The 18,762-nt window shown below is 45.7% G+C and overlaps 2 protein-coding genes and 1 long non-coding RNA gene across 3 annotated transcripts in view; 2 read left to right on the top strand and 1 right to left on the bottom strand.

Moving 5' to 3' along the window:
• The window catches only part of NARS2 (asparaginyl-tRNA synthetase 2, mitochondrial), a 130,284-nt gene extending 122,429 nt beyond the window's left edge, over window positions 1-7,855 (top strand). Inside the window, exon 14 of the mRNA XM_055320405.1 lies at window positions 6,873-7,855. Within this exon, the coding sequence (XP_055176380.1) occupies window positions 6,873-6,933 (61 nt within the window). The 3' untranslated portion in view covers window positions 6,934-7,855. The remainder of the gene's footprint in view (window positions 1-6,872) is intronic.
• The window catches only part of LOC129506635 (uncharacterized), a 40,323-nt gene extending 23,611 nt beyond the window's left edge, over window positions 1-16,712 (bottom strand). Inside the window, exon 1 of the long non-coding RNA XR_008663843.1 lies at window positions 15,151-16,712. This is a non-coding gene — a long non-coding RNA (uncharacterized LOC129506635). The remainder of the gene's footprint in view (window positions 1-15,150) is intronic.
• The window catches only part of GAB2 (GRB2 associated binding protein 2), a 195,998-nt gene continuing 190,781 nt past the window's right edge, over window positions 13,546-18,762 (top strand). Inside the window, exon 1 of the mRNA XM_055320402.1 lies at window positions 13,546-13,855. Within this exon, the coding sequence (XP_055176377.1) occupies window positions 13,781-13,855 (75 nt within the window). The 5' untranslated portion in view covers window positions 13,546-13,780. The remainder of the gene's footprint in view (window positions 13,856-18,762) is intronic.

The raw sequence follows: 18,762 nt of genomic DNA, 5'->3' as shown, positions 1-18,762 counted from the left end.
TATAATTCTGTATAATGAATAGAAGTATAGATTTAATAGTTGAGGACTGCCTCTACTATAATAATATTCTTAAAGGACTTTGTGAGAGAAAAGGTGATTTGAGGGTGTCTTTATTTGAATAACCAGTTTCCAATGAGGGAAAAATGAGATTCTGTTTTCCCAAGATTTCCAAACATCACCTCAAAATAGTAACCCCAGCCACCCAAGAAAGAGAGTATTTTGAAACTTTGAAATGGTTTTTCCATCATTAATTTCCATTCTCATTTCAAATTTTGAAGTAGGTGGAGAAAAATAGTTACTTTCCATCTGGCTGTCCTCTTGCCTGGGGAAGTTGTGCTGTCTTTTTTTTTTTTTTTTTTTTTTTTCTTTTTTGGTCTGACAAGAACTTAATTGTGTGAGTGATCCATTCCAGATCTAGACATAACTCTCCCACCCTCTGACCCAGCCCAGAGACTAACTGTCACACAACAGCAAAGGAACTGTTTGACCTTTTGTCCCTCTCAGACAGGATCTGGCAGAAGCACCCCTCTACAATGTTATACATTCATAGTCTCTATAAATTGAATCTAGACATTCAAGCATGACTGGACAGGCATTGAAGATGCAATTGGTGAGATAGATTAACTCTACTCTTCTTTAAACCTCTTGTTTCAGATAATTATAGATGAAAGATGCTTATTTGGATTGGATTGCTATTTATTCATATATTTATTTTAGTAAGTGGTGAGGCAAGAACATAAAAATGCAGAGTTGAAAGACAGATTGGCCTGGATTGAATTGATAAGAAATGTGTGGGGCTTTTTGGCTTCTGATCAATATTTGTATTCAGTCTGCAATCTAAAGTATGTATAATAAAAAGAAAACAGGTGGGAGTAATATCTGATGGTAGTTTCTTCCCAGTGTAGAGTCCAAATTAAAAGAAAAAGCACTAAGGACAAAAAATAATCTTAACCTACACCAAAATGATTAATAGGACTTCCATAAGACGCATCTTGTTAGATCATAGTCAACACACCTCCAGAAACCCTAGACTTTTTGCCATTACCAGGAGCCCTGGATTACCCCTCTGAGTAGCTAAGGCCCCAGTTAGCTCTTAGGCAGTCTGATTGGGAGTCCAGTGAATTTACAGCCATTATTAGCACACTGTGTGGGAGTTTCTAGAGGAACTTTGTGAAGAAGGCAGGAGTTTTTGTGTTTCTTAAACTGTCATTCAGGCAGCTGTTGAATTAACATAGCTCCTGACTGTTCAGTAACTTTATGCTGCCTCCTTTATTGTTCATAATTGCTACCATTTGAACATCGCTTTACAGTTTACAAAATGTTTTAATGTATTCACAGTGTATTCTGGATTTTGTTCTTTTGTAGCTTACCATGCTCCAAATTCATTTGATTTAATAAAAGATTAGTTTATTTGTTATGAGGATTGGTTATTAGGGATTCCTGGTATCTGAGGAGAGTAAGACTGCAAATAAAGCTCACCACTCTTAGCCTGCAGAGAAACTGAAAGCCCAGAGGTCTGTAGTAACCAAAGAATTTTGTATCTTCAGCCCCAGAGTTTAGTGGACATGTTGCAAAACACACACTTTGGCCTCTGATTTCCTTGTTTTACACAAGGAGAAGAGATTTAAGAGTGTGCTGGGAAATGACAATTGAGTTCAAATGCATTCTAGTAAAGAGAAACACTGACAATGGAATAAAAGGTCCTGGACCCAGCAGTGTGCTAAAGCTTGCTATGTCTCATTTTTTAAAATGAATTTATTTATTTCTGCAAAATACAGCTAGAACTGTATTTTTCAGAATGTGGGCCATTTGCAGCTGTGACTCTTTGACTTACAGTCTCTGCACGCTGGCTGAATAGTAACTGCTTTGCTGTTTTTGTAGGATCCTGGATTTGAAAAATCTCTTAGAGATCTTTCTTCCCCTTGTCTATGATGTGTAACCTATCCTCCCCTGTATTTTCCCAGGTCCTGGTAGTTTACCCACTCACTATCCCTTCAATGAGTAGGAGCTTTCTCCCTAAGATAGAACTTTTTCTATGCTTGGAGAACTCTGACCTAATAGTACAGAAACCTGCCTCTCTATAGCAAGTGTAGTAAGCCAGAAACACAGCAACACCGTTTCTTTTCCCCAGCCTTCTGTTCTCCAGGATAGAATCTCTGTAACTGCTCAGATGGACAATCTGCCCTTCTCTGAAGGACTGTACCCCACTAGATTATTCATCAGGCATTGTTATCCTTAAAATGGGCCTTTTTCTTGGCAGAGGAATGCTTCCCTCCACTGTCCACCCAGCTGCTATGCAAGTACGGTCTGATACCAGTTTTGGTATTAGAAGAGCTTCAAAGTCTCCAATGCCTCCTTGCCAGCTGTCTTGCAGCCTGTAGTAACGTTCTTCAGCCTGTATGTGTAATAATTGCTGACGAATCCTAATTGCAGCCTCACAGTGTTCAGGGCAGTCCCAGCCCCTTCCATTTGAGGATCGCAGTAATGGATTTGGGTTATACGCACATTTGTTGTTGAAGAACAGTAAGTTTTTTCACTGAAGACTTCCATTAATATGCATTTTCTTTGCAGTGCCCCAAAAGGCAGGAGCTCATTCCTGTTCAGTTAAGATATAGCTGACCGATGATCCCTTTAAGTGTAATTTCCGTCTTTCACATTCTGCACTACAGGTTTTACATCAGGAAACTGTTGGGTCAAGTTCCTGCCAGAAAATGTGGTGCATGTTCAGTGTCTTGGAAAGCACATTAGAGAGGGAGAGAGGACTCTGATTTAAGTGTTGACGTTCTACTTTTGAACAGTGGGACCTTGAGCAAGTTATTTTACCTGTGGGTTTGGATAGGCATCTGCGGGATGAGGGTAGTCCTTATCTTACAAAATGCTGTGAGAAACAATGAAGGCATGTAGAAGGGTTTCATAAACTGCACAAATGGGCAGCCCTGGTGGCTCAGCTGTTTAGCGCCGCCTTCAGCCCAGGGCGTGATCCTGGAGACCCGGGATCGAGTCCCACGTCAGGCTCCCTGCATGGAGCCTGCTTCTCCCTCTGCCTGTGTCTCTGCCTCTCTCTCTCTCTCTCTCTCTCTCTCTCTCTCTCTCTCTGATGAATAAATAAATAAAATCTTTAAAAAATAATAAAAATAAACTGCACAAACTTCATAAGATCTCCTAAGGGGGAAACCTTTTCAAAACTCAAAAAAATCTGTATGAACTAAGATGTTTATTGCATGCTGAATGAAATATTTATAGCCATTAAAAATTATAGGAGAAAATATGTTGAAAAAAATGTCAAATTGTAGTTTGTAACTACAATAGTGTAAAATCTGTATACATGGACAAAAAGCGTATGGGGGAAAAATGAGATCAACTGTTTCAGAGCATTGGAACTGAGCAACTTTTTTTTTTTCAAAACCTCGTTGGTATATTCAGTTCAATAAACTTACTGAGCACTCACTGTGCCCAGGTCCAGTGCAAGATTGCATATACAGAGATAAATAGGACATGCTTCTTGCCTTAGGGACTCCAGTCTTTGCCAGAGTTTACTGTGAATAGGAATCACAGGGGGAGCTTATTAAAAAATTCAGATTATCTGTCCTACCCTAGGAAGTCTGATTCAGTAGATGGAATGGCCCACAGTTTGTACTTCCCAAATAGTGACCCTGCGTGATCCTAATGTAGGCGGCTTATTTCCATACTGTGAGAAAGCTTCAGTGACGCTTTAAAATTTTTACAGTAAAAGATAATAATTGCACAAATATGCTCACTAAGGAACATACTATGTTTCTGCCCGCATCTTTGAGCTGGTTTTTATCCCTCTGTACCAAGGAGGGAAAGCCAGCTCATAGAGTGATATTACTCTTAAACCCATGTAGCATGAAGCCTACCACACCTCTTGACCTAGATCTCTTCCTCCCTTTTTTGTCCACTACCTCACCCATGTTTGGTTTTTTTCTCCATGCATGTGTTTTTCTGCCACTCTGATTCTTCCTATACCCAGTAATATATCAACATCCAGATTCTTCCTCTTCCTTTCTCCAGCTGACCCCCCAACCAGGTATGTCCATTTTATTGAAACAAGCATATCTGCCTCACTAATTTGTTCTGGAAGGCTCTTATGTATGGTTAATGTTTCTCAGAAAACTCAGAAGTGGTCTATTCATTGATCAAGAACTACAAAATTATCATATGTGGAAACTTTGGTGTTTTGGTGCTTGATTGACTGTCATTTAGCTCTTGATTAACTTTCTTCCAGTGAGTTAGCAGCACTCAACAGATTCCTGTCCTGCCAGTGGAATTAGAGTACACCCTGCATTCTGACACAGCACTACTTGTCTCGACATGCCTGTGAATGGGTTTGGGTAGCTTTCTCAGTCTACACACCTGTCACCTCTTAGTCACCCAGAATCAAAGTATTACAACCTTGATCACACTGTCTGAGATTATGAGGCTTTATTTCAAGAAGAGTGACACTCTAAAATGCAGCTAGGATTTCTACATTTTCACATGTTTATATTACTTGTACTTCAAGATACCAGTGGTTGGACAATGGCTGCCAGGCTCTCTTCATTATGCTCCCTCAGCACGATATGCAAATACTGGCCATCTTAAACTGTCATTTGTCTTCTCTGCCAGAACAAGAGCTCTGTAACACAGAGGAGACTGCATCCATCTTTGTATCTGCAATACCTTGGAGAGTATCAGGCATATAGTGGGTACTCACCAAATAACTCTTGAATGAATTAACTGTCATTGAGGTGTCCCCCCAAAAAAGAGGAAATATGTTCATCAGACCAAAGGAAAATATTCCTTAAAAAGTAATTCCTCAGCTGTCTTTTCCCTCTTTATGTGTCTGAAATATTTCATAAATTTTTAAACCTGCCCTTTCAGCATAAAAATCCCAACTCTGGAGCCACTGCCTGAATAGAAACAAAGAGTCAGGAGTCAAAAGTATGTGAGTTCAGCTAGTAATTTGTCCTTAGGAGCTATTACTGAAGCTGAACTTCTGGGGCACCTCTCCTGGCATTGCTTCTGGAGTATGGTAACTTAATAGACTTCTCAAGAACCTTGCTCTACAGGTGCTCAGTAAATGATGAATGATGTATTTGATTGATAGAAGAAATTCAGAAACAAGTCCCAGATGAACTTAGAGTTGCTCAGATTTTCAGTTCATATTCTCTGCCTTGCTCTCCAAATCTAGACAAGCTTCTTGCCTCCAAATTGAAGTAGCTTACATCATTAGTTCAGCAAATGCGAATTAATGGTAACTCTCTGCATCCCTCTGGGGCACCCCAAAACAAGCAAAACCTAAGATTTTACAGTATCGGTTCCAGCTGGCTGAAATTTCAAATGATAGGTACTGGCTATGTCCTGAAAGGACCAAGATTGGTTTTCATGCCTCTTAAATACTTCTCGAGGTGTCAACTTAGTTATCAAACCAATTCCTCCTCTGAGAGTTCCCCCCATCCCATCTTAGCCAGTGGATCCCCAGCAGACAGACGGGGAACAGGAGCTCCCTTCCTGAGTGGATAAGGGGTGGACACCTGGACCAAAATGGGCCAGTTTCATTTTCTCTTGGAAAAATGGGGTTGAGAACACCAGAGAATCTGGACTGGTTGCTTGAGCCAGGAATATGTAAATTTACAAGATGTAGGGCAACCATGTGCCTCAAGAGACAGAGAAGGCGGGATCCCTGGGTGGCGCAGCGGTTTGGCGCCTGCCTTTGGCCCAGGGCGCGATCTTGGAGACCCGGGATCGAATCCCACATCGGGCTCCCGGTGCATGGAGCCTGCTTCTCCCTCTGCCTATGTCTCTGCCTCTCTCTCTCACTGTGACTATCATAAAATAAAAATAAAATTAAAAAAAAAAAAGAGACAGAGAAGGCAGTCTACAGAGAGAAAGAAATGAAGGCACATGTTCAGAGATGAAAAACCATATGGCCTGTGAAAGAGACAGACACACACATACAAACTGGCGGCCTAGTTTTTGCTATATATAGTTTTCGATTGCCAGCCTTCCTGAGGCCAGATTATTCAACTTTTTCTTGGGTTCCATGGGATATAATTCATTTTTCTTACCAATAAATTTCCTATTTGGGCTTAAGCAAATTTAAAACTGCCTTTACCACTGAAAAGAAAACGTACACTATCTGACTTATAGAAAGAATTCTCATTACTCTTTTTGTTTTGTAGTCTGAGCATCTTTTAGTCATATCCATATATTCCTGAGAAATTTCTAAGAAATAAGATGCCATAGGAGGGTGAATGACTGCTTTTCAAGTTTCTTGATACCCAAAGTCACAAAAACAGAAAAATGAATGGAGGCTTATTTACAGAGGGGATTGGACAAATATCAGACCTTTTTTGAACTACCAAATTGGATTAGAGTGGTTTTGAAGAACCAATACATTTGGCAGCTTTGCAAGACATCTATTTTTGAAGATTCTTTCCAGAACTGTGTTAAGAATGGCTTTTGTCATGAGCCTTTGCTGTGCTTCAGACTAGCCAAAACTGAAAACTGTAAGAGACTAAATTAAAAAAAAAAAAGCGTGTGTGCCTAGAGCAACCTAGACCCTGCTACTGGCTGGCCATAAACAATGAAAGTAAGATTCCGTATTTTGCCCTTCAGAGACAGTTCCAAATGTGTGTAGACCTTTGTATGTACCACATTCATTCAGCTCTGGCACGCCGCACCCTGAATTGAGTCCTCGCTCACAATCATCATTTTGAAAACATGCATGGAAAACAGGGAACTGTGGACTGCTAAAATCATCATTTGGTTCAGGAAAATGTTTTTGAAGAAAATCTTAGGGCTTTTTCCTAGAATGTAACGACAATGTTAAGTTACAATGATTACTGCTAACATATTTCTAATCACTCTAGGAAAAGAAAACGCCAACAAATAAGTTTCCAGCTCTTTTCCAGTCAACACCCTGGACCTTGAAGAAGCTTGCATGTAATTTGACTGCAACTGACTTTCCTTTTTTAGTTAATTGTGTTAAATGCGCCTCATAACTCCTAATCCCAGTGGGGCTGTCATTTAGAAGGGGCTGGGGGGGGGGAAGCCGTTTTAATTCTGGCTTTTGTTTCAGCCACTAAGTGTAATACCACATGATTGTTGACCCAACAGTAATCCAGTTAAAAAACAGTCTTCAGAGTCACTGCATCATCAAAATTAACCCTGATTACATCAAATTATGTTGAAACAGACCACAGCTGTTTGCCCTGTTGAAGCAACTGCTTGAGAGCTCATCCAGAAGATCTATCTGGGTGTCAGGAAGATACATTTTGTTTTTTATTTTTGTTTCTCAACACAAATGTAGGAGGAAAACACTCTGTTCTTCCCAGAGTGCCTGGTGGGAGTTGAAAACTTTGTGATACTCCAGATACTCAAAACTCTTATTAATTCCAAAATAGAAGAAAACCTCAGACCTTTTAAGGTTTTGGTTTTCTATAGGAAGGATGTAAGAAGAAGGAAACGTAAATCTATTGAGTATTGCTCTTGTCAGCAAAAAAGAAGTGGAACTTACTACTACAGAGAAGGATGGTGGGACTTTCTGTGGTAGGCTGTACACGACGCTAAGACTGGCTCATACTAGCCCATGAGACCAGATTGTGGTGAAAAATTCTGCAAGCTTGTTAAATAAAAGGGGGCATTATTAAAATAATTTAAAATGGAAATTAACAAGTATTGGAGAAGATGAAGACAAATTGGAACTTTCATACATTGCTGGTTATGTAAAATGGTGTAACCCACCGTGGGAAACAGTTCAGCAGTTCCTTAAAAAGTTAAACACAGGAGCCCTGGCTGTCAGTTAGTAGAACATGTGACTCTTGATCTCAGGGTCACGGGTGTGAGTCCCACATTGGGTGCAGAGATTACTTTAAAAATAAAAGTTAAACACAGACCCAACCCATGTTCCAGCAGTTTGACTCCTAGGTATATATATATTTATGAAAACACAGGTCCACACAGAAACTCATACAAGTATGAATGTTCACAGCAACATTATTCATGGTAGCCAAAAAGTGGAAACAATGGAAATGTCCAACTGAAGAATGAATAAAATGTATATTCAGTCATTGGGGTATTATTCAGCTTAAAAAAAAGGAAGAACTGATGTATGCTACAACACAGATGGACATTGAAAACATTATAGGAAGTGAAAGAAGTCAGACGCAGGAGTCCATATATAATTGGAATCCTATGGAATGTCCAGCAGAATTGCAAATCCATAGAGACAAGGTAGATGAGTGGCTGCCAGAGGTTGGGATTCGGGGAATGAGGAGTGACTGCTAATGAATATGGAGTTACTTTTGGGGGTAATGAAAGTGGTCTGAAATTAGATAGCAATGATGGTTGCACAATTCCGTAAATATACTGGAAACCACTGAGATGCACACTTTAAAAGGTGACTGTTATGGCATATGAATGATAGGTTACTAAGAAATTAACTCATAAACTTACAATAAGTAAGTTACATTAAAAACAAAGGGAATAAATAACCAAAATTCACCAGTTATTAATTATTTTACTACACTGCTATCTCTGCTCTTGGCGTTTTTGTCTATTGTATATGTTGGAAGTACTAAACAATGATGGATTACTTAGCATCTCTTAATTGTGTTTATACACATAAAGTTCATAGCTTGAAATTGGTCAGGGAGGTGAGGAGGGTAGCGTTCGCACCCTCAAAATTGTCACATACTACAAATCGAGGCCACTGCCGCCGCCGCCGCCACCGCCGCCACCACCACCACCATGTCACTGGCTGTATGGGTCAGACAGACATTTGGGATAGCTCTGGTAGTTAAATGAGATGGTCTCCTGTGGCCTTTGGATCCCCAACAAACAAAAACTAGCAAATCTGCAAAGCCACTCTGCATGCATTTGGTGCAGAAGAATATGGCATTTCTGGTGACCTGTTGGAAGAAACCCACTTTGACTCAGGGAACACAATTTCTCCTGCTTTGCTACTTTGTGTGTGGGTACAAAGAGCTAAGTGATACGCCCCTATCGGACTTGTCAGAATGAGGCCAGATATCAGACCACAAATGATTTAATTCTTAGTCCCCGAAAGGAGAGCATCTGGGGAGCCTGCCCAGCAGCGTCAGGGTTAACAGTTAACCTCTCTGGAACCTAGAGATAGAAGTCAAAAGGTCTAAGGAGCCGTTGTTTTAGAAACAACCCAACAATTTCAACCACCTCTAGAAGTGAAACCATGTAGGATTACCTCCACTTGCTCAGCCCTTCCCATGGGCCAATCCCTGTGGATTTAAACACTCCAGCTGGCTTGTAACTATCTTCACAGGTATCGTTTTCTGGTGTGGATGGATCAGAGACTTCTGGATGCTCCAGGAGTCCACAGCTTCCAAGTGCCGTCCTTTAAAGGTTGGGTTTTTGTCATCTCACAACATTCAGTGAGCATTGTGTGCCTGTCACCATACAGGGAGGCTTCAGGGATACAAAAGTGAGAATGATACAACCCTGCCCAAGTATTTGCAGTATAGCGTGATAACAATTTATACAGGTGCAATGTGAATTCAGAAAAACACGAACAACTCTGCTGAGGAGTGGGGATGGTGAGTTTTAAGGAAAGCAATCTTGACATATGTTCGAGATCTAATTCAAGGTAGGACTTTTCTCTGAAGGGAGTAAGGGGCCATCACGGAAAGTATGGTCTGGAGTACCAGGGCCCTTTGTCAGGGACGTGACAAATCTTTGTTCTTGGGAGAATACGGTAACTGTGCGGCATGATCTGTGAACGCAATGAAGGTCCATCCTCACCAGTGTTAGCAAAAATGTCCCAGAAGTCTAGCTGGCCCAAAGCAGTTAGCACAGGTTCTAGTTTCTTACAAAGGAGAAATTGGGAAATTGGACTTGCTCAAACTTTTCCCTATAAGAAAGTTTATTTCCAAAATATCTTCCACTGGGTATAATGTCAAATAACTCTCAGATTTTTAGCAGCTGCAGACAGGGAAGAAACCCAGTAAGGTCTTCAGCCACCCCGCAAGGCCACTTTCAGATCTCAGTCCCATTCAGATGCCTGAAATTGATTTGAGTAGGTCACAGTAATTTGATGGAACCAAATGGGCTCAAAGCATCCAGGGGTTAAAGAGGCACACACCTCAACATTCATGAAAGTCCAGTGTCCTGAAAGTCACCAGCTGAGGTGGCTCAGCTGGCCACACTGACCTTGGCAAGCAGCACTCAGCTCTGAAATTAACCTGTCAACTAAATTGAAGGGGAGAAAAGGCAGCATGACTAGGACACAAACATCCATCCCCCACCCCCGGTCCAATCACTGACGTCAAGCCTGGCGTGGGTGGTATTAATCATGCCAGCCTGGTGTGCAGTTGAGGACAGCTCTCCTTCCAGCCCTTCCAACCCGTTCCTGGGACTGTTCCATCAGCCATGCACCTGCCGCTGGCCACAAACCCTCAACTCCCAGACAAGCACGGATGCAGGGTGTTGCCGATGACACTCAAAGCCAGAGTGCACCCTTTAGAACCCAGGCTTGGGGGGAGTGGGGGAGCCTTGTTGCTCATGTTTTCTTCCCAGGTATACAGTTCTCTAATCTCTGCAATGCTTCCTCCAGAGAAGCTCTCGCCATAAGATGGCCATTTCCTGAGGATTTAATGAGAATATAGAATTAATGGCCCAAAACTCTCTTTTCAGCCGGTCATTAATTCCCCTCAGGAAATACCCGTGATCTTTCATCAAAATTGCCTAAATTATAGACTAGTGATGCATGTCCTCACAGGTTTGGGGGGCTGGGGTTGGGGGGCTGTCATCCCTACTGGTTCCGATAGATGGCGCCTATCTTCATGTAAATAAATCACTCCTAAATCATTTTCCATTTCCCACCAGCGAAAACCAGAGGGTATTAAACAAACAAACAAACAAACAAACAAAACAAAACAAAAAAACCAGCAGGGAGTGGAGAGGACTCAGTAAAGGCCCAAACAGGGACATTCTGTCCAAGGGCTGTTCCCAGGCCTGGCACACACCTCAGGCTCAGACTGAGCCACAACACCAGGATGCAGCCAGGGACCTCAGCAGCACTCCTGCCTCCTATGTGCAGCCTGATCTGGGTGCTGGCAGCTAAGTCACGAGAAAGGTGGGGTGGGGGGCAAGAGAGCCCCAAGAAGAGAGCCTTTTTTTCTAACTTTTGGGAAAGGAATGGTATGTTCAGAGAAGACTTCCTGAAGCTGATACAAGTTTCCCCCACTATCCAAAAGTTCGCCTTATGCCCTTTCACTTTTACAAAAGACCTACGTGACTACTTGTTTTTGCCCACCAAAAGAAATTTAAGGAGGACTTTCACTTCTAGGAGATGTTAATTGCTTCTTCACTGTACCCCATTTCAGCTTACTGAGAAGTTTCATGGGCACGCACCACTTTTGGACTGCCAGGAAGACCTGTACTCTCTGTCGTCTTTCAGGCCCCTCCTGTCATTGGCCCAAAACATGGATTTATAAATAACAGGGAGAAGAGAGTCTTTTGAAAAACAACATAAGACCCTCAAGAGCTTCTTCTGGCAGGATGCAGCCCAACCACCAACTAACCACTTCTGAACTGGCTCCCGGTTTGTCTTAAATCATACAATTATCAAAGGGTCTGTATTAGAAGACTACTCTTCTAAGGAAAGATAAGGCATATGTATGCCTGACTTGCATCATACACCTCAGCTGCAAAGCAACCATGCAGATCTCTCCGACTGCAATCACTGAGACTTGGCACCATGACTCAGATGTGAATGAAGTCAGAAAGGTTGCTTTATTTTGGTTGGGAGTCACTGCCTCTTGATTGATTTGGCAGACTTGAATATTTTGATATTTGTCTCACAGGGTCTCAAAATACTTAAAGCCAGAGGTTAAAATGGCCATAATTCTAGGAGTGCCCCCCCCCTTTAAATTGGAAGGCTAAGGGAGCTCTGGTCCCAGCTATATCCTGACAGTTCTGGCTTTACATTCATTCGAGCAGCACACTGGATACTGAAGAAAGTCAATGAAACGATGGGTGCAGGGGAGCTGATCTCGACCTCTCAGGACGCTTAGAAGAGCTAAGCACATAGTAAAGGATTAGCTTTTACAAACTGAAGAGACTGAACTTTCTCCAACCCAGGCAAGATCTGTAAAACCAGAACAGTGTCCAACAGCTTGGAAACAACTAGCTTTGCTGCACAGAGGCAGGAAAAATGAACAAAACAGCCTCCGCCTCAAGTTGTATGGGAAGTGTGAGACGCTGTTTCTCCCACTCATCTGCCCCACAGCACAGTTCCCTATGCTGAAATGGGAGACTATCCAATTCTCAGAGAAACTGGGGTAGGACCTACCTGTGAACGCCGCTCCTGAAGGTACTTAGCGAACTAAAGAGAGCCCCGGCCAAAGGTGGGGTGCTTTTTCCCCTCTACCCTCCCCCTGAAGTACTGAGGTTCTCAAGTGTGTGCGTACACATACTGTATTTCAGTTAAACCGCGTCACAACGCGGCCAGAGAAGTATCACTGGATTCCAGTTTTCGTCGGAGCCCCAGAGAAGTTCTACAACCTGTGTCAGCGGGTTGGAACTCGGGGGAGTTTTGGCCGTAGTTTCTCGTTCTGCACCACCTTGCCTTCCCAATCACTATGAATACACTGACTCATTTTTGCTTCGATTCTTTACATCACACGAATTTTCTTCTCCTGAATTCTTTTTCCCAGAGGCAATGCGGGGAGCCAGCTGGACTTTATTTCCTGGTAATAAGAGGCCCCCACGTCGATGTGCAGACACTAAAGCAATCATCCCACTTTAAATAGCAGATGAGCAAGCCCGCGCCCCGGCCCCGGCCCCGGCCCCGGCCCCGGCCTAGAAACTCGCCTCTCCGTCGCACAGGCTTAGGGACTGACTGCGGGCTACGGGCAGGACCGGAGTCCCGCGGCGGGCCCGATCCGTAGACTCGTGGGGGCAACCGTGTAAACAAGGCGGGTAAAAGCGCCCGGCACGTGACTGTGTGTTTTCTTCTCTGCTTCTCCCGCCCAAGGGGGTGCGAGAGTTCATGAAACTCCTGCTGGGAAGCGGATCCCTCGTTTCTGCCAGAACCGGACCCGCTGAAACCTGAGACTCGGGATGGAGAGGAGACGCGAGCGGCCCCGGGGCCCCCGCCCGCCGACCCTCAGGGAACCCCGCCGGGCGGCGGAGGGCGCGCAGCCCCGCCCCCTCCCCGCCCTCCCCTCCCCCCCCTTCCCGCCCCCTTCCCGCCCCCGCCCCCGCCCCCCGGGGCGCGGCCGCCTCGCCGGCTGGCGGGGCTCGGGGCCGAGGGGAAGCCGGACCCCGGGGCGCAGCGGGCGGCGGGCTGCGGCGGAGCACACCCGGGCCTCGCGGGCCCCAGCGGCCGGCGGCGGCGGCATCCCCGGGGCGGCCCGCAGGGGGGCGCGGCGGCCGGGGGCGTGGCGAGCGCGCGCCGCCCTCTTCCCTGCTGCGGCGGGGGCGCGCGGGGGCCGGGAGCGCGCGGGGCGGGGGCGCGCGGGGGCCGGGAGCGCGCGGGGCGGGGGCGCGCGGGGCGGGCGGGCAGGAGCGCGCGGGGCAGCTGGGCCCGCGCCGCCTCGTCCTCGTCCTCGTCCCCGTCCCCGTCCCCGTCCTCGTCCTCACCCCGCGGCCGCCGGCGCCCCTCCCCTCCCGTCCCCTCCCCTCCCGTCCCCTCCCGTCCCCTCCCCTCCCGGAGCTGCGCACCGCCTGCCGGCTGACCCAGCGGCCCGCGCCCGCGCCCTCGTCCGGCCGACCCCGCGGCGGGCTCCCGGCGGCCGGCAGCATGAGCGGCGGCGGCGACGTGGTGTGCACCGGCTGGCTGAGGAAGTCGCCCCCCGAGAAGAAGTTGAGGCGCTACGTGAGTGCGAGCGGCGAGCGGGCGCGGCCGCGGGGGGCGCGGGGCGGGGGCGGGGGCGGCCTGGCGGGGGCGGCCTGGCGGGGGCGGGGGCCGGGGGCTCCGGGAGGGGGGGCGGGGCGGGGCGGGGGGTCGGGGGCCGGGGGCCGGGGGCCCGGGCTGTCGGGGGCGGGGGCGGCGGGCGGCGGGCGGCGGGCGCGCCCGGCGGCTGGGGCTGCGTGAGGCACCTGCACACCTGTCACAGGTGCGCCGCCGAGGGGCGGAGCGGGCGGCCGGGCAGGTGGAGGCTGCGGCTCGCTCGTTCTCCGCCGGGCGGGCGGGCGCGGCGGCACCTCCCCAGCCGGCCTCCCCGTAAACTAAACGCGGTATTGAAGTTTGCATCGATTGTTTTCCGAGACCGGGAGAGTTGGTTCCCGGGGCTCGGGGACCGGAGCAAGCCCGGGCGGCTTCGGCCCGCGGGGCAGGGGGCGCGGGCGGGGCGTGGCGGGGCGGGGCGGGGCGGGCGGCCCCACCAAGGGCGAGGCGCCTCACGCCCTTTCCCCCTTCCCTGCCTCTGCCCGCCTCTCCCGGGGGCGCCTGCTTCCTCCCAGTGCACAGCCTCTGCATCACGGGCAGCGTCAGCGGCATGTGCAGCTCCTGTATTAAGTGACTCATTTGTTTGTCCCCCGTCTTTCCCTTTATTCCGTATGTCTGTCACATACACCCCCACCCCACCCCACCCCACGGGGGTGACACTGCACTTTGGTCTGGTGCAAGCGGCCCGGGGTTTGTGCGGTCTCCGGTGCCCGGGGTCGGGAGAAATCAAGGCGCTCAGCTGCCAGGTGGTGGTAACCGCCGGTGTTTACCGGAATGGCTGGGACAGCCTCTCCCTTGTGGGGGAGAAACTGGCGACGTCCGAGGGAAGGTGGGGTACGGTCGGGAGCGGGCCGGTGGGAAGCCGGGCCAACCACCACCCCTCCCCAGGCGGTGCCTCCTGGGGTCAAAGTACTAGCTGGTGCCAATTACAAATCAGCCCTGGGCTACTTGCAGGCGTTTGGAAAGGGAAGGTCGGTAAAAGGTGTCAAGGCCTCTCCTGGGCGCCCTCTCCACTTCCTATGAAATGCCCTTGTTTCCAGCGACTCTGGGTGCTGGACTCCCAGGGATCATTCCCACAGCATGAAAGGGAGCTGTGGCCTTCCAGCTGCAGTGCATCAAGGGAGCTCGGAGGAGACCCTGCCCTGCCCTGCCCTGCCCTCCCCTCCCCTCCCCTCGGGCAGCTGCACCAGGGGCTGTCCGTGGGGGGAGAGGCAGAAGCTTACCAGAGTTTCCTGTCTTGGCTCCCCAGATCAGAACGGAGGGACTTCTGGCCTCTGGATTGAGGAAGTGACATTCTGTTTTTCAAAGGAAGTGTTGTTGGGGAGTGCAAATGTGTGTGTATGTAAATGAAAGCAGGCTCTTATTTAAATCACTTGCTGACAAGACTCTGAAGAATTTGACAATGACTTTTGAAAGTGGACCGAGATTCAAAACGCAGCACGGAGGAGGCAGTCAACTGTTCACCCCAGTGCTAAAGCCCACTTTTCAGGGATGCCTGGGAAGCCAAACTCCATATGATTACTGAGAAAGAGATTTTTCCCCTTTTCACAATCATCTCAGCTCATTAGGAAACGTGAATTTTTATATGATGTTAAGGATGAGTAATTTGCTATTAATGTTTTTATAAATATATATATATATATTATGACCCATTTGTTTGGTATTTTTCTTGAGCAACTTACCTCAGGAAAAAAAAAACACAAACAAACAAACAAAAAACAAGCTTGGAGGCTTTGGAGTCAAGCATCTTTTTCACCCATCTGCAGTACTTGACACCCTACAGTCATAGGATGACCTCAGCCTCTTTCCCATCCTCCTTGTGGCTCCAGCCCATAGACATCTGATCAAGCTAGTAACAGCTTTTCTTAGGCTTCGGGGTGATGTGTTCTATTGGTATGCCTGGAAGTCTCCCCTACTGTGGTAGTTCAATTCTCTTAGTTGAAACTGAGCTGATCTATCTAACCCCAGACTCCCGGGGTTAGAGTCTACCCTTACATCTTATTTTCTTTTTGCGAGTGGAGAATTTTTGCACCTTGTTTTAAGTTAGAACTTTGCCAGTTCCCTGTGTTCATTTAAAGACCCAGATTCATTAGAATCAATCTAGGAGGCAAGTAATTTCCAGCTCTGTTGCTAAACACACACCCCAAAATAGCTGCTTATTCTCATGTATACCATAGGCATGTGGTATTATGCATCAATAAGTCTTCATTATAAGAATATGTCAACCATCAGAGGTAAAGACAAAAGAAGCTGATGAAATGGATTGCAGCTACTTATAGTTAATTTTAAAAACTTCTCTCGAATGTGAGGAGAAGGTAGGTTTAAGGGGGGAAACCATTTAAAAGAAGCTATGGCAAATATTACCTGGGATCAGGTTTAGAGATTTTTTTTCATCTTTTTTTTCCAATTAATCATAAGAAAATGTAGGGATCTATTCAGTATTGCTCTGAACATTGGGGTAATTACAAAAAGTGACCTCTGGGAAGTGGTGAGTATTGCCTCTGGGCCATGGTGATACCTTTGCAGTGCAAGGCCAGCAGAAGGAACAGCCCTCCCATCGTGCTGTAGTATGCCTATATATGAGTGTGTGTGCATACACACACACACACACACAAGGCCTATATATGAGTGTGTGTGCATACACACACACACACACACACACACAAGGCTGAAGCCAGATTTTCTCAGAGAAAAACATTTTATGACCTACACTGCTCTGTAATTTTCTATTAGTTTCAATAGATTTAGGGGAAAAGATTGGTAGTAACACTGCCCTCTAGTGACTATTTGGAGAAAATTGTGTATTGGTTCTAATGAACAACTGCACCGAGGAGACTTTATTTCTATTAAATAAATTTATTTATTAAATGTCTCTCAGACACTGGATTAGATGCTGGGGATAAAAATTAAGCCATCCTGTCAGTCTTAGCACATGACCTTGCCTTCTCCACAAAGATCATTGAAGCTATCAGAGAGTGGCTATATGCACATACCACAACCATATTTCCAAATATACCTGTATCTGCATGGTTCCTTTACTTTTTCCCTCTTCTTAGAGTAGGTGAAGTGTCTTTATTTTTTTTTAAGATTTTATTTATTTATTAGAGTGCAGGAGTAGAGGGAAGGGCAGTCGCTCCCTAAGCGACTCCTCAGGGAGCCTGAATGAGGGTGAGGGTTATTGTTGCTGAGATAATGACTGAACTGAAGTCAGACACTTAACTTATCTGACTGAGCCACTCAAGTGCCCTGATGAGGTGTCCCTTCTAACTGAGCAATGCTGCTACCTGTGCTTTGGATCATATCCCATCCCATCTATTCGGATCATTATTACGTTTTCTATCGTGAATCTTCTGTCTTCTATCATTTACCTATTCTTTTCTATTAACGTGTCAGCATGCTTCCCTTTAACAAAATCCTCCCTCTCTTCCTTCTCACGATGCTTTTTCCTTTTCTTCAGGGCTAAACTTATTCATGGTGGTTTACACTGTTTCCATTTCTCCGGCCTTCTTGTCATTTGGCTCCAATCTGAAACCTACTTTGTCCTTTCACTACAGCTGTTCTCTGAAAGACACCAGCGACACCCAGGTCATTAAACTCAGAGGTCTGTTTTTTCATTTTAATTTCTTCACTCATTATTCATAGCAGATCACTCACTCTTTCTTGAAGCACCTTTCTCTGAAGTGATACAATAAATGCCCCACTTTTCCCCCTTTTTTGGCCACTCTAAGTCTCTTTTGCTAAAATGACCCTCTTTACCCAATCCTTCAAGTTGGAAGCTCAATTATCATTGCATACTTGTCATTATCAAGTTAAATTTCCATCCCGGAGTTGTGTTCTGAACTCCAGACGTGCAAATATGGTTGTTAACTGGACATCTCTACTTGAAGGCCTCTCAATCATCACAAACTCAGGACACTCAAACCTCTATTCTTCATCCCCCATCTTCTCAGTAAATGGTGCCACTGACTATCCACTTGGGACTCAATCTTCACTCCCTGTCATCCACTACCACACATCTAATCTTTTATAAAACCCATAGTAGTGCTATCATCTTAATATCCTTTTTTCTATACTTCTCCATCCCCACTGCCATGACTCCTAAGATTGTCATTTTAATAGTCATCTGTTGAGGACTTAGTCTGTACCAGGCACTGTGCCTAGACCATTGATATCTTCATCTTTTTAGCCCTAGGAGAAAAGATGTGACTTGTCTGATGTCTCCTGGTTTTGTCCCAAAGCCTAAGCTTTTTAAAAAAAATTATTAAACTTCCTACTCTGACATAATCTGAGATGCACATGTATTTGTAAAAATAGGAAAGAGAGAGATGTTTACTCTTTACCCAGTTTCTCTTGATGGTAGCACTTTGCAAAACTAGAGTGATATCACCATCAGGATATTGATAACGACAGAGTCCAGATACAGAACATTGCCATCACCACATGACCCTTCAAGTTGTCCCTTTATAGTCACACCCACTGTCATCCTATTCCCACCATATCCTTAACCCGTGACAACTACTAATCTGTTCTACATTTTTATATTTTGTTTTTTCAAGAGTGTTATGTAAATGGGCTCGTATAGTTTGTAATGTTTTGGGATTGGCTTTTTTCATTCATCATGATTCTCTGGAGATTCATCCAAGTTGTTGTATGTATCATTAGTTCATTCTTTTTTTTAACTACCAAGTACTAGTCCATGGTATACGTGTACTGTAATTCATTTGTTAAACTGTTCACTTATTGGTTTTATTTTTTTTTTAAGATTTACTTATTTATTTTTCTGAGACAGGGAGTGGGCAGAGGGAGAGGAGCACAAGCAGACTCCCCACTGAGCA

This window comes from Nyctereutes procyonoides, unplaced genomic scaffold (assembly GCF_905146905.1).
Source record: "Nyctereutes procyonoides isolate TBG_1078 unplaced genomic scaffold, NYPRO_anot_genome, whole genome shotgun sequence".
Taxonomy (NCBI): domain Eukaryota; kingdom Metazoa; phylum Chordata; class Mammalia; order Carnivora; family Canidae; genus Nyctereutes; species Nyctereutes procyonoides.
The sequence above is the reverse complement of the archived record's forward strand: the minus strand, read 5'-3'. Positions and strand labels throughout refer to the sequence as shown.